The sequence below is a fragment of the Panthera leo genome, chromosome E1 (genome assembly GCF_018350215.1).
Source record: "Panthera leo isolate Ple1 chromosome E1, P.leo_Ple1_pat1.1, whole genome shotgun sequence".
NCBI classification, from domain to species: domain Eukaryota; kingdom Metazoa; phylum Chordata; class Mammalia; order Carnivora; family Felidae; genus Panthera; species Panthera leo.
In genome coordinates, this window is record NC_056692.1 from 17,822,720 (window position 1) to 17,834,784 (window position 12,065).

Genomic DNA, 12,065 nt, shown 5'->3' on the forward strand with positions numbered 1-12,065 from the left:
TTCCAGTTTTTACTGGAACACTAGAGTGAAGAGAATCGTATGTAAATTTTTGTTTGCATCTCTGACTGTTCCTTAGGTTAGCTTTTATTTTTGTCTCGTTTTTGTTTTTAAGCAGGCTCCATGCCCAACATAGGGGCATGAACTCAAGACCCCGATATTGAGTCACATGCTTTACTGACTGAGCCAAATGCCCCAGTTCCTTAAGTTAGATTTTAGAAGTATGGTTACTGTATCAAAGAATATGAATATTTTGGGGCACCTGGGTGGCTCAGTCGGTTGGGCGTCCAACCTCGGCTCAGGTCATGATCTCGCGGTCCGTGAGTTCGAGCCCCGTATCGGGCTCTGGGCTGACAGCTCAGAGCCTGGAGCCTGTTTCGGATTCTGAGTCTCCCTCTCTGACCCTCCCCTGCTCATGCTCTGTCTCTATCTGTCTCAAAAATAAATAAATGTTAAAAAAAAAATTAAAAAAAAAAAAGGAATATGAATATTTAAGAAACTGTGCTGAGGCACCTGGATGTCTCAGTTGGTTAAGCATCAAAGTCTTAATTTCAGCTCAGGTCATGATCTGGAGGTTCATGAATTTGAGCCCCACATTGGGGCTTTGGATTCTGTCTCTCACTATAGTGAGATCCTGCTTTGGATTCTGTCTCTCTCACCTTCTCCCTTCCCCTCCCCTATTTGTGTGCTCGCTCTCGCTCGCTCTCTCTCAAAATTAAAAAAAAATTAGAAAATTAAAAACTGTTTATGCTAATTTCCAGAAAGGATGTATCTATCAGTTTAAACATGTCATTTTAGTGACTCATCGCTATATCCTTGACTCTGTGAGTTTTAGGTTTTTTTCCAAACATTTTGCCATTTTATAAGCAAAAAATAAAATCTCATTCCATTTAATTTACATTTCTTGAATTATTAGATAGTTGTACTGTTTCTTAAAAATTTTTTTTAATGTTTGTTTTTGAGAGAGAGAGAGACCAAGCACCAGCGAGGGAGGGGCAGAGAGAGAGGAGAAGACCAAGGATCCAAAGCAGGCTTCAGGCTCTGAGCTATCAGTGCACAGCTGGAGACAGGGCTCAAACTCACGAACTGTGAGATCATGACCCGAGCCGAAGTCTGACGCTCAAGCGACTGAGCCACCTAGGCGCACTGTCTTTATATTTGTAGTTGCTTATGTTTCTCCACACAATTTTGGTGGGAGCCATGTCTTCACTCCCCTTACATGGATTCATATGTTGCTGTGGATCATGTCTTTTTCACTGCTTCTATTCATAACTCTTCAACACCTGTTCAAAATTTCATTTAAGCTATTCTTTGCAGTTTTGATAAACTACCCTCTTAAGTATTGTAAATCAATGTTATTACATAGCAAAAATTTTTTTAATGTTTATTTATTTATTTTTAGAGACAGTAGGGGGAGGGGCAGAGAACGAGGAGAGAGAGAATCCCAAGCAGGTTCCACAATGGGAGCAGAGAGCTCGATTCGGGGCTTGAACTCAGAAACCATGAGTTCATGACCTGAGCCAAAATCAGGAGTCAGATGCTTAACTGACTGAGCCACCAGGTGCCCCACATAGCGAAAATATTGATATAAATGTGTCTTGAAATTTCTAAACCCAGTAGTGAGCTTTGATGAGGCACTTAGACCCAGAAAAGAAAGACACCTCTGTACCAGGGTTAGGAAACATAGGCAAACGTGGATTCAAACGCTCTCACCTAGACTTGTTTCAGAATAACACCTTGTAGTTACATACCCAGAATGGAGCCAGCCAAGTGTCTTCCCTTAAGCCTCTTCAATTCCTGTCCCCCTTCAGACTTGAAAGTTGGACTGTAGACTGGGCTAGAGGGCCTGCTCTCTGGTGAGGTGATTCTGGGTCACTAGAGAAATCTAGCGAGACGAGAAAGGGCATGAATAAGCAACTTGTTTAGCTGTTCTGTAAACACATGATTGCCAAAAGTTTTTAACAGCCTGCTAAATTCTTAAAATTCTTTTTCTGTGTTGTGGCTGTTGGCTCTCTAAGTTTACAGAAGCTAACTGGGGAACCGCCTTTTTTATTTTTATCATACCTGTCTGCGGTCTGACTTGTTTTGGGCTCAATCAGGGCCTATTAAAGGTCTTTCTAGACACCCTAAGACTTAAAATTGCACCCAACTTTGATACCTTTTCAACAGATTCCCTTTAAACATTTTTTTTCTTTTTTAAGTTTATTTTGAGAGTGTGTGCAGAGGAGGGGCAGAGGGAGAGAGAGAATCTTAAGCAGGCTCCATGCTCAACGCAGAACCCAACGTGAGACTTGATCCCAGGACTGCAAGATCATGATCTGAGCCGGTATCAAGAGTCAGACATTTGGGGTGCCTGGGTGGCTCAGTCGGTTGAGCATCTGACTTCTGCTCACGTCATGATCTCATAGTTTGTCAGTTCAAGCCCTGCATTGGGCTCTGTGCTGACAGCTCAGAGCCTGGAGCCTGGTTCGAATTCTGTGTCTCCCTCCCTCTCTGCCCTTCTGCTGCTCATATTCTGTGTTTCTCTCTGTCAAAAGTAAATAAACATTAAAAAAAAAATTTACAAAGTGACGTTCAACCCACTGAGCCACCCAGGCGCTCCAACAGATTTCCCTTTTAAAAAAAACAGTTTGGGTCTTTTGCCTCAGTTTTTCCATCTAGATGTGAGATCATTGTTTCTCTGTCACTGGGCAGCTTTTCATGGACTTGTATGAGACTTGGGCTTTGAAGATTAAAAATTGCCACAAATTGTAACATATTTGCTGAATTACATCTCATCTGAATAATAATTTGAAACTTTCTGATTCAGAACCAGTTTCTACAGAAAATTGTAAAAGGTAAAAATCCAATATTTGTGTCTTATCTCAAGGAAGTGGTTTCTTGTTTTCATTGTCTTGCTAGGCACAGTCTCAGGTACTTGTGAGTAAAATTCTACCCGCTCTGACAGCTCTGCTTGCAGTTATGAATGTGGTTAAATGCAGAGTCAGTCTAAGATGGTTCATCTTAAGTGATTCATCCTTGATAGGCCTTTGGAAACTCAAACTATTACATACCATAATGAAAAGTTACAAGTTCTGATTTCACTGCCTACAATAAACACAGCCTGCATTTTCACATTTTTAGGAACACTGATTTCTACTTAATGGAGATTAAAGCACAGAAATCAAGTGATACTTTTTCAATAGAGTATATAGATAAAAGTAGTAGCTGGGCTTTTTGTTTCAAGTGCCCAGGCCCCCCCTTTTTTTTTTTTTGGTGGTTGATATCTTTATGGCTTTGGAGGTGGGACACAGGTGCTCAGGAGCTCTTGGTGGGCAGCCAGCTTCCTCTTCACCATCTCGGGCTTCTGGCTGCAGAGGATGGCACTGGCTCTGCGGATGGCAGCCGTGCACAGATCTGGGCAGTGCTTGTTCTTAAGGATCATGTGCCTGATGCTGCAGAGGCTGCCCCGGACATTCTTGTTAATGGTGGTCCAGTCCTAGGAGGTGCGGGGTTTTCACTGGTGGGATCTCGGCCGCACGACCACCACTAACCTCTACCGTCAGCCACCGGCTCCATGCCCAAAGTCTTGTGGTGAACTCACCAGTTGTAGCAGGAGTTGTGAGCCTTCGGGATATTGAGTTCAGTGCTGTATGTCTGCTTGTTCCTTTTGATCAGGAAGCTGGAGCACTTCTGCAGGACCATCTGTTGCAGGTAGGCGGATGCAGCATCAGCTCCTCTCACCATGGCTGCTGGAGGTGGAAAGAGCTGCCCAGGCATTTTTAATCCCCTCTGTTCTCTCACAGAGTGAAGGTACCTGTACACGCACAGGCACAGGCACTTGTCAGCACTCGTATTATCTATATGATTCAAGGATGCAAATTCAGATAATTTCCAGAGCGTGAGATTAAAGTATATGCTATCTTCAGGAATGTGAGCCAGTGATATTTATTCAAGATCTGTTATGTGATAATCTGGTTCCTGACTCTCTAACTTAGAAGGATAAATAAAAGACAGGTTCTGGTGTTAGGAAGCTCACACACACCTAAGTTGTAAGGTTAGAATGCCCAGGGAGAATACTTTCCCAGTACCTGAATAACACATTCAAGAGAAAGCACTGGGTCATGGATGAGTTAAATAATAAGAGGATCCAGGAAAGAGCATCCTTGCTGAAGAAAGCACTGGTAGAGAAAGTACCTTTTGGACTAGGATGGAGTGGGACCCAGGACAGGAAGATGACTTTGTGTGGCAGGTTCTGAAGGGTAGTTAGTAGGAGTCGTGTTTCCTAAGTGGGGGTGACTTGAAAAAATAAGCCCTGGGGCTCCTGGCCGACTCAGTCCCTGGGGCATGTGACTCTTGATCTTGGGATCCTGAGAGCCCTGCACTGGTTGTAGAGATTACTTTTAAAAAAACAAATAATTTTTTAAAAGTCCACGGACACCTAGGTGGCTCAGTTGATTTCTGCTCAGGTCATGATCTTGTAGTTTGTGAGTTCGAGCCCCACATCGGGCTTGTGCTGACAGTGCAAAGCCTGCTTGGGATTCTCCTTCTCTCTCTACCCTGACTCATGCGCACGTGTGCTCTCTCTCTCAAAATAAACTTAAAATAAAAATAAAAAATAAAAGTGTAAGTGTTAAAAACAAAAAAACAACCCAGACTGAACATTCACCATCCCCCCACACCCCTCCTAGAGTTGTGAGGTCACGATTCCAAGTGAATTTTAACTCGCTGATGGGTTAAAAATAGAGAAGAAAGATGCCTTTGAGCAGTGGCTGAACTTTATTCAGGTTGGGTAATTAGTGAAAAGTAGAATTCAGCAGAAGTTCACAGTTAAATCTGGACAAAGTTACCTGTTGAATAGATTGTTTTATTGTAACAGACCATAAAGATGACTGGTTTTGCAGTCTGATTTGATAAACATGTAATTTTTGCTGTCTTTTGCCCTGTTGATCCCCCAGAGCAGTAGTTTGGCGTTTCCGTTAGGTTTTAGCCTAATTTCTTGGACCCCAGGAGTAAAGGAACAGGGAGCAGTAGGATAAAATGTTTTTCCCCATTATCAAAAAGTAGTCTTTTTATTTTTTTGATTGATTTGAGGGGGAGCACACACACATGCAGGTGAGTGGGGGAGGGTCACAGAGAGAAGGAGAGAGAGAATCTTAAGCAGGCTCCATGCCCAGCTCTATCTCAGGACAACTATGGGCTCGAGTCTGATGCTTAACTGCCTGAGCCACCCAGGTGCCCCAATAAGTAGTCTTTTTAGATAAGCCTTTAGCTCTTGGATGAGAAGGCTTTAATTAGAGATACTAAGGACTATTAATGCAGTTTCTCAGTATCATATTCTCTAAAGATGCATATACATGGGGGGTACCTGGGGGGCTGTGTTGGTTAAGTGTCTGACTCTTGATTTTGGCTCAGGTCATAATTCAACGTGTGTGAGATTGAGCCCCACATCAGGCTCTTTGCTGACAGTGTGGAGCCTGCTTAGGATTCTCTCCTCCACAACCCCCCCCCCCCAACCCCCGCTCCTGCTTCACACCTGCTCTCTCTCAAGACCACAGTGGCAGATTCAAATTTTTGAACTACAGCGTGAATCAGTTTCTACTGGGCTAGTCAACTTTTTTTTTTTGAGGGGGGAGGGTTCTTTTTGAAGGTTGGCAGGGGGGGGGGTTGCAGGGAAGGGAAAGCAGGAGAGAGAATTGGCAAAGAAGTGTAGTGGGAGGCAGTGGATTGTGGGTGTTGAAACTGGGCTGGAAGTGATGGCTGTAGACCACTTCACCTCACCCCAGAGCCCTCTGAGTAAAAATAAATCCTTTTTCCAGCACTTTATCTTCTCTCCTCCTATCCCTACCTTTCAGTGGTCTTGAGCATAAACAGGGACAAGTAGCACAAACCCAGCTGAGGTTTTCTTACCTGCGCAGACCTGCCCTAAGGTAGAGGTAGTCCTTTATCAGATGCCACCCAGGAAAGCAGAGTGTGGCATCACAACTCTAATGTAACTGCTGGCAGTCTTCTGACTGGGGTGGAGGTGGGGGTGGGTGGGAGGGCAGATGAAAGTACTTTTGAGTTTTCCCAGTGGGCACAAGGGTTTTGTTCCTCAATTAGAGATAGTCTGGAAATGCTAGCACTGGTGCGAATGCCCCAGGAGAGTTTGAACACCTTTCTGGGCTTACTGTGATACCATAGTCGCCCTGCTTAGGGAGCAGGCCAGCTGGCGGTGGGAACGCTGGCTGAGAGCGCACAGAGAGGCTTTGCCAAGGAGATCTTTTTTACTTTCTCTGTAATGTGTGCAGCTCATTTGGCCTGAGCTCTAGATTACTACTTGATTCTGTTTAGAAGTCAGAACTTGAATTTTGAGGCCTCTTCAGGAGGTAGTGCTAGCGTTGATTTCTGGCTCTCCTTGGGCTTCTGGAAGTGTCAACGGTAAACTTATATTGGGATTTGCTTTTTAGAAAAAGCCAGGTGGTAATCAGAATATGTGGGTGGTGTGAAGTTTTAAAAGAAAAGGCCTGTGCCCAGCTGCCAGCTTCCAGAGAAGTACTTTATACTGCACATCCCTTCTTTCTAGAATGGGTTGTGGAAGGGAATTGTTTCCGTCCTGTTTCATCACAACTTTCATGATTTTGCCACATTCCCTGCCTTCCCTGACGTAGCAGAATCTGATTCTTTTTTTTTTTTTTAACGTTTTTATTTATTTTCGAGACAGAGACAGAGCATGAATGGGGGAGGGGCAGAAAGAGAGGGAGACACAGAATCGGAAGCAGGCTCCAGGCTCTGAGCCATCAGCCCAGAGCCCGGCGCGGGGCTCGAACTCACAGACTGTGAGATCGTGACCTGAGCCGAAGTCGGACGCTTAACCGACTGAGCCACCCAGGCGCCCCAGAATCTGATTCTCAAGTGAAAACTGGTCAAGGGGCTTGAAGACCTCCTTAGTACAGAGAGCAGTCTTTTGGAAGGGATGGCAGATAGAACCTTGAACTCTTAAAGGGTCGCAAATTAGGGCTGTACTCTTAGCAGCCTCGATAATGAGTTTTCTCGAGTTGCTGGGTGGTTCTCGTTGGGGACATCATCATGGAGGGCCCCAAGCTCTGGTATCTTCTTCTTCCTTCACCCCCTCCTGCCCAAACGAAAAATTGATTTCCTAGGGTCTTTTTTTCTTTTTTTAAAAGTAATCTCTATACCCAACGTGGAGCCTGAACTCACAACCCTGAGATCAAGAGCCACATGCTCCACTGACTGAACCAGCCAGGTGCCCTGACTCTCGAGTCTTTACAGAATTCACCTATTATTTTTGCTCCTTTGTTCACTATCAGTAAATCCATTAATGTGTCTTTGCTGCAGTTTAGCAATTTAGCTGGTTTAATTATCTCCTGTTCTTCCTATTGGAAATCCAGAGTTGTGGTTTGAGGTGCAATATGTTATGGTCAACTCTTAGGATCCACAGCCCCCCTCCCCCCCCATTCATCTCTTCCTGGTTGTAGGCATCAAGATTTAGTAGGTATGTCAGAGATTGCGGTGATCATGCTAGATTGGTTCTTTCCAGAAAGTACAGGGTAAGAGTGTGTCTGCAGGACAGCTTAGTGAATGTGTCCTCTGTAGCTCTGTCATCACAGTACTGCTGCTGTCCAGATGGAGTACAAGGCATGGAGGTGGAAGTGTGCTTGGCTCATTGGAGGAGCTGCAAGGAGACCACTGTGGCTGAAAGTGGAATCAGAAAGAAAGAGGGGCAGGGGATGTTAGAAGATGAGGTCAGAGAAGGAGTAGTAACAGATCATGGAAGGCCTTATGGACCTGGTAGGATTTTGAATTTTATTCTATGGGAAATCACTGGAGATTTTTGAGTTGATAAGGTTTCTAATTAAAAAAATAAATTACTCTGGCTGCTGTGTGGAGAGTAGATTGGGTGATAGGGGCAAGGGTGGAACAGAGAAACCATTTAGAAGGCTATTGTAGTAATCCAAGTGAGAGATGATGAGATGACAGGTGACAAGTGGAATTACCACCTGTTTCCAGGAAAGCCTGGGAGACCTAATTGAGAAAACATCACTAAAGCCCCTCATACAGCCCATTTCATAATATTAGGCTCCAGTATTTGTTAATTCCCTTCCTTTCCTTGGATTTTGCCTTCTCCTACATTAGGGCCATAGGGGAGAGGTTATTAAACAGAGAACAGCATTCACAAGAGAAGGGATTGTAAACTGTACCTCAGTCATTCGACCCCAACAGAAGCCTTTTTATTCCTTGAGGCGCTGCAGTTGGCACCCTGTGTACATTCTGTTATCCCACCCACCAGAGACCTGAAAAGGCTGAATCTGTGCCAGAACTCTTGGACAGCTCTATTCTCATTGAAGCGTTCGATCTTCAGTTCTTTCCGCAGTTGCTATCTTAGACACAGTTTGAGCAGCCCCTTTTACAAAGTGTCTTTTTAGCTACCTGGCCTTGCAAGCTGGAGCTCTCAGATACTCCTCGTGACAGGTAGTTTCACATAGCTGAGAGGGCCCTTCAGAGAGAAAGAAAGAGGGTTTGCGGTCTTTGTTTTACACTTGAGCTTTCCCCCCACTCCGCTTTTGTTGGGATTAAAGCTTTAACATAGCCACCTTGATTTCTGGGTTTTGCAGCTTGGGAAAGGAATTTCATGTATTCTAGCATAAGATATTTATTTGAAAAAGCTTGGTCCTTGGTACACAGGGAGCTTGCATTGCTCTTCCCTACAGAAGGCCACATCAGGTCTACTCTCTTGGGCAGGTCTTGTTGGTAGACACCACAGATGAAACCATGCCGTCTTGACATAACGTCAGGATTACCTGCCTAGAGAGGGTTGCCGGCAGCCTGCTACCTCACTGATTTACTCTGGGAACAATGTAAATTTTTTTTCTTTTCTGGGGTCCAGGGAGACTAATTGTGTGGTAGACAATAGGAAAGGTAAATCCTCAGAAACTTACAAACAGAATTTGCTTTAACAGTAGTTAAGTGTCTCCTAGGATGCTTTGCCCCTTCTTCCTAATAAAAGTAAGCTCAGATTTCTGCCATAGCCAGTTGGACTTTGGGTGTCTCTGCAACTTGTATACTGTACTGCCTCTGGAAATGTCTGACTGCCCCTGCCCCAACCAGGCCTGTAAATAGACTGAGCCAGGCCCTATTAGGGCCAGCTCTCTTCAGGAACCCTGTTCTATTTTCAGGGAGAAGTCATTTTTCCTTTCACCTCCGTTAGAATCTGCCCTAGCCTTTCTGCTCCTGCCTTAGGAGCTGGGACACAGAGGAGAGCTAGAATGTCCTGTATCTAGCTAGCAACCCCATGGGCCTATCCAAAAGCAGCAGGGAGAGGCCATCTACAGGAAATGCAGATGCCAAGAGTGCATGTAAAGCTTATGAACCGTAAAAGACTTTACCAGTACACCTTATTCTCCAGTTATTTGTGTGGTTAGGTATTTCCAGGTTTTTATTTCCCCTCGTGGCCCATGTATCTGTGCTGACTGAAACAGAATTTTAGCCATAGTAACAGGGGCAAATTGTTGCTGTAGATATATTTTCAACCAACATCCTGCTAATTAAATTGCTTATCTATCTAAACTTGGGCCTCTGCTACTCATATCCAATGTCCCTGGTATCTTCCTTGAGTGAGTTGCCTTGTATTCCATGACCTTGTTTTTGTGTTCATTGCAGTGTGAGTGACTGCCTCATGTTGTGTTGATGCCAGTCTGCCATGCTAGCCTGTCTACCAGGGCCAGGTGACCTGTCCTTTCAGCTTCTTCCTCACACGCAGATGAACACTGGACTTCAGAAATGTAAGTAATCTGGATCCCGGAGTAGGAAGTAATCCTTATTTTGTCCCTACATTTGAGTAATCCCAGGGGAACATCAGGGGTATGTTGACTGTGAACTTTGGTACTTCCAAGATATTCTTCACAGACAGCAAGAAAGCAGCTACAAAACTTGTCCACAATGTGAACGCTTTTATAATCAGAGAGATCCTCTTAAATACTAGATTTCCCCAGTGTCTGTCATCTTAATTGTAATTGTTGCTGCTATCTGTTGAGCACCAAAGCCGTAAGGGGTTTTACAGGGATATATATATATATCACCTTTCAAAGGTGTTTCACTTTGAACCCCCATGAGGAATTGAATGAAAACTCACAGTCTTGATTACTTACTGTATCTTAGAAATAAACTATTGACCCTTTTCTGTTATTTTGGACTCTGAGCATTCTCTACTATGGAAACAGCTCCCTTTGACTTTGCTGTCTGCTGAGCCAGTGACCTCAGTTTACAAGTAAAGAAGCTTTCACCTACAGAAGGGATAGGGAGCTAGCTTTCTCAGTCTCTCTGGGTATACTCCTGCTAATAAACTTGCCCAAAAGATTGACCTTTTGAGAACTAAAAAAAAAGGAATCTAATAAAGTAAATTGTGCCCAACGTGGGGCTTGAACTCATGACCCTAAGATCTAGGAGATCAAGGGTCACATGGTCCACTGACTGAGCTAGCCAGGTGCCCCAGATTCCTGTCTTAAACTGGCTGGAATTGGAGCGTTAGGCCTCATATCTTCCCAGTTTCCTGGCTTCTGTCCCTGCACTACAATGATGTGCAAGGAAAAGATTCTATTCCTAGCTCATTACCATGTACAGTGTCTTCAAGTATAAAAATGGCCCTAAATTTGGGATAGACCTTCCTTTCAGAGCAAAAGGGGAAATCACTGAGGCTTAGGCTTACCCTTTAATAGAAAAGGTGCTTCAGCACTTTACCCAAATCCTTTATGGCAGGGGTTGGTAAACTTCTTCCGTAAAGGGCCAGATAAGCAAATTATTTTAGGCTTTGGGGTCCCTGTTGCATCTACTGTTGCAGGGCAAAGGCAGCTATAGACAACACGTAAACAAATGAGTGTGGCTGTGTCCTGATGAAACTTTTTACAAAAACACAGCAGCTATATTTTATATTTTGGCCCACAGGCAGTAGTTTGCTGAACCCTGCTCGGGGAGATCATCTTCAGAAGTTAAAAGTGGTCTGGCCTCTTGACTTCATTTCTTTGAAGGAGAATAAGACCCAGAGCCTGATGAATTCTGGGATTTGGCCAACGATTCCAATTCCTGTAATGACAAGCTAAAACTAACAGTCTTCCTCCTGTAGCTGCCTGACCCAATAGGCAAGCTATGCTATGCTGTACCAGCTTTCCTCCCCATCTTTCTCTCAATAAATGATATTTGGGTGATAAAGTTGTCTGTGTCCCCTGGCCACTGAAATCTGCATGCTAACTGCATTTTGATTGCTTCTGGGGTTCCAGGGACACAACTGGATAAGGGAGTTTACTTAGAAGCATGACAGAGTAGCTCGCTGACCTTGCTTCTAAGTTCCTTCGTGTACTCAAACAGCTTTACCCAGAGATGGAGTATCAAGGGTGAGCCATTTGTGAAGAAAGGCAAATAGGCAGCTTTATCTTGGGTGCTGACTTCGGATCTACACTCCTTCCCAAAGCAGCCTCAAAGTATCCTCTGCCAACCACTGTCCTCAAATTTGTATTCAAGAATTGCAGTAACCTTCCCTGGTTTCAGGCTTGTCTGGGGAATAGCGTATTGGAATCCCTTTGTCTCACTTGATTACTATCCTTAACTACACACAAGCCTTTGCAGAGAAGAAAACCTGTTTTAAGTTGACTTGCTTTCTTTTCACCTCTCCCAAAATGTAGAAGAAAACAAATTCTGCCATATGACTTAGAGCCATTAGCATTGAGCGTTTAAGGTGAGATGGAGCATCAACTCTACCCTTTTGGAGACGGCACCAAGACCCACTCAAAGCCCAGGCTTCTTAGCATAGAGACCTGAGAACCAGTTTTGTAGTTGTGCTCTTCTTTCCCTGCCCCTCATCCTCAGGAGGGTCTTACAAAGTTGTTAGACACACAGAGCTTGGTATTGGGTGGGGAGGGCGCAGGGATGGGGCACAGATGTTTATAGATTATTGTGCTTTATATTGTAAGAGCTCAAGGCAGGAGAGACGGGACATGTGGCTTCTTGGCCAGCTCTGTAAGTCACCTGGCTAATTGCCTTCCTCAGGCTAAACCCACCACATGTATAGAATCACAGAATTGGTCCCTTCCGACTCC

At 44.3% G+C, this 12,065-nt stretch overlaps 1 protein-coding gene and 1 pseudogene across 4 annotated transcripts in view; one reads left to right on the plus strand and one right to left on the minus strand.

Annotated features, from left to right (window-relative positions):
• FAM222B (family with sequence similarity 222 member B) overlaps positions 1–12,065 on the plus strand; it is an 81,318-nt gene that overhangs the window by 58,165 nt on the left and 11,088 nt on the right. For all 4 annotated transcript variants that reach the window (XM_042914648.1, XM_042914650.1, XM_042914647.1 and 1 more), the window contains one exon: positions 9,637–9,758. In XM_042914648.1, coding sequence (XP_042770582.1) covers positions 9,677–9,758 — 82 coding nt within the window. In that variant the 5' untranslated portion in view covers positions 9,637–9,676. The remainder of the gene's footprint in view (positions 1–9,636; positions 9,759–12,065) is intronic.
• Positions 2,852–3,746, minus strand: LOC122205960 (annotated as a pseudogene).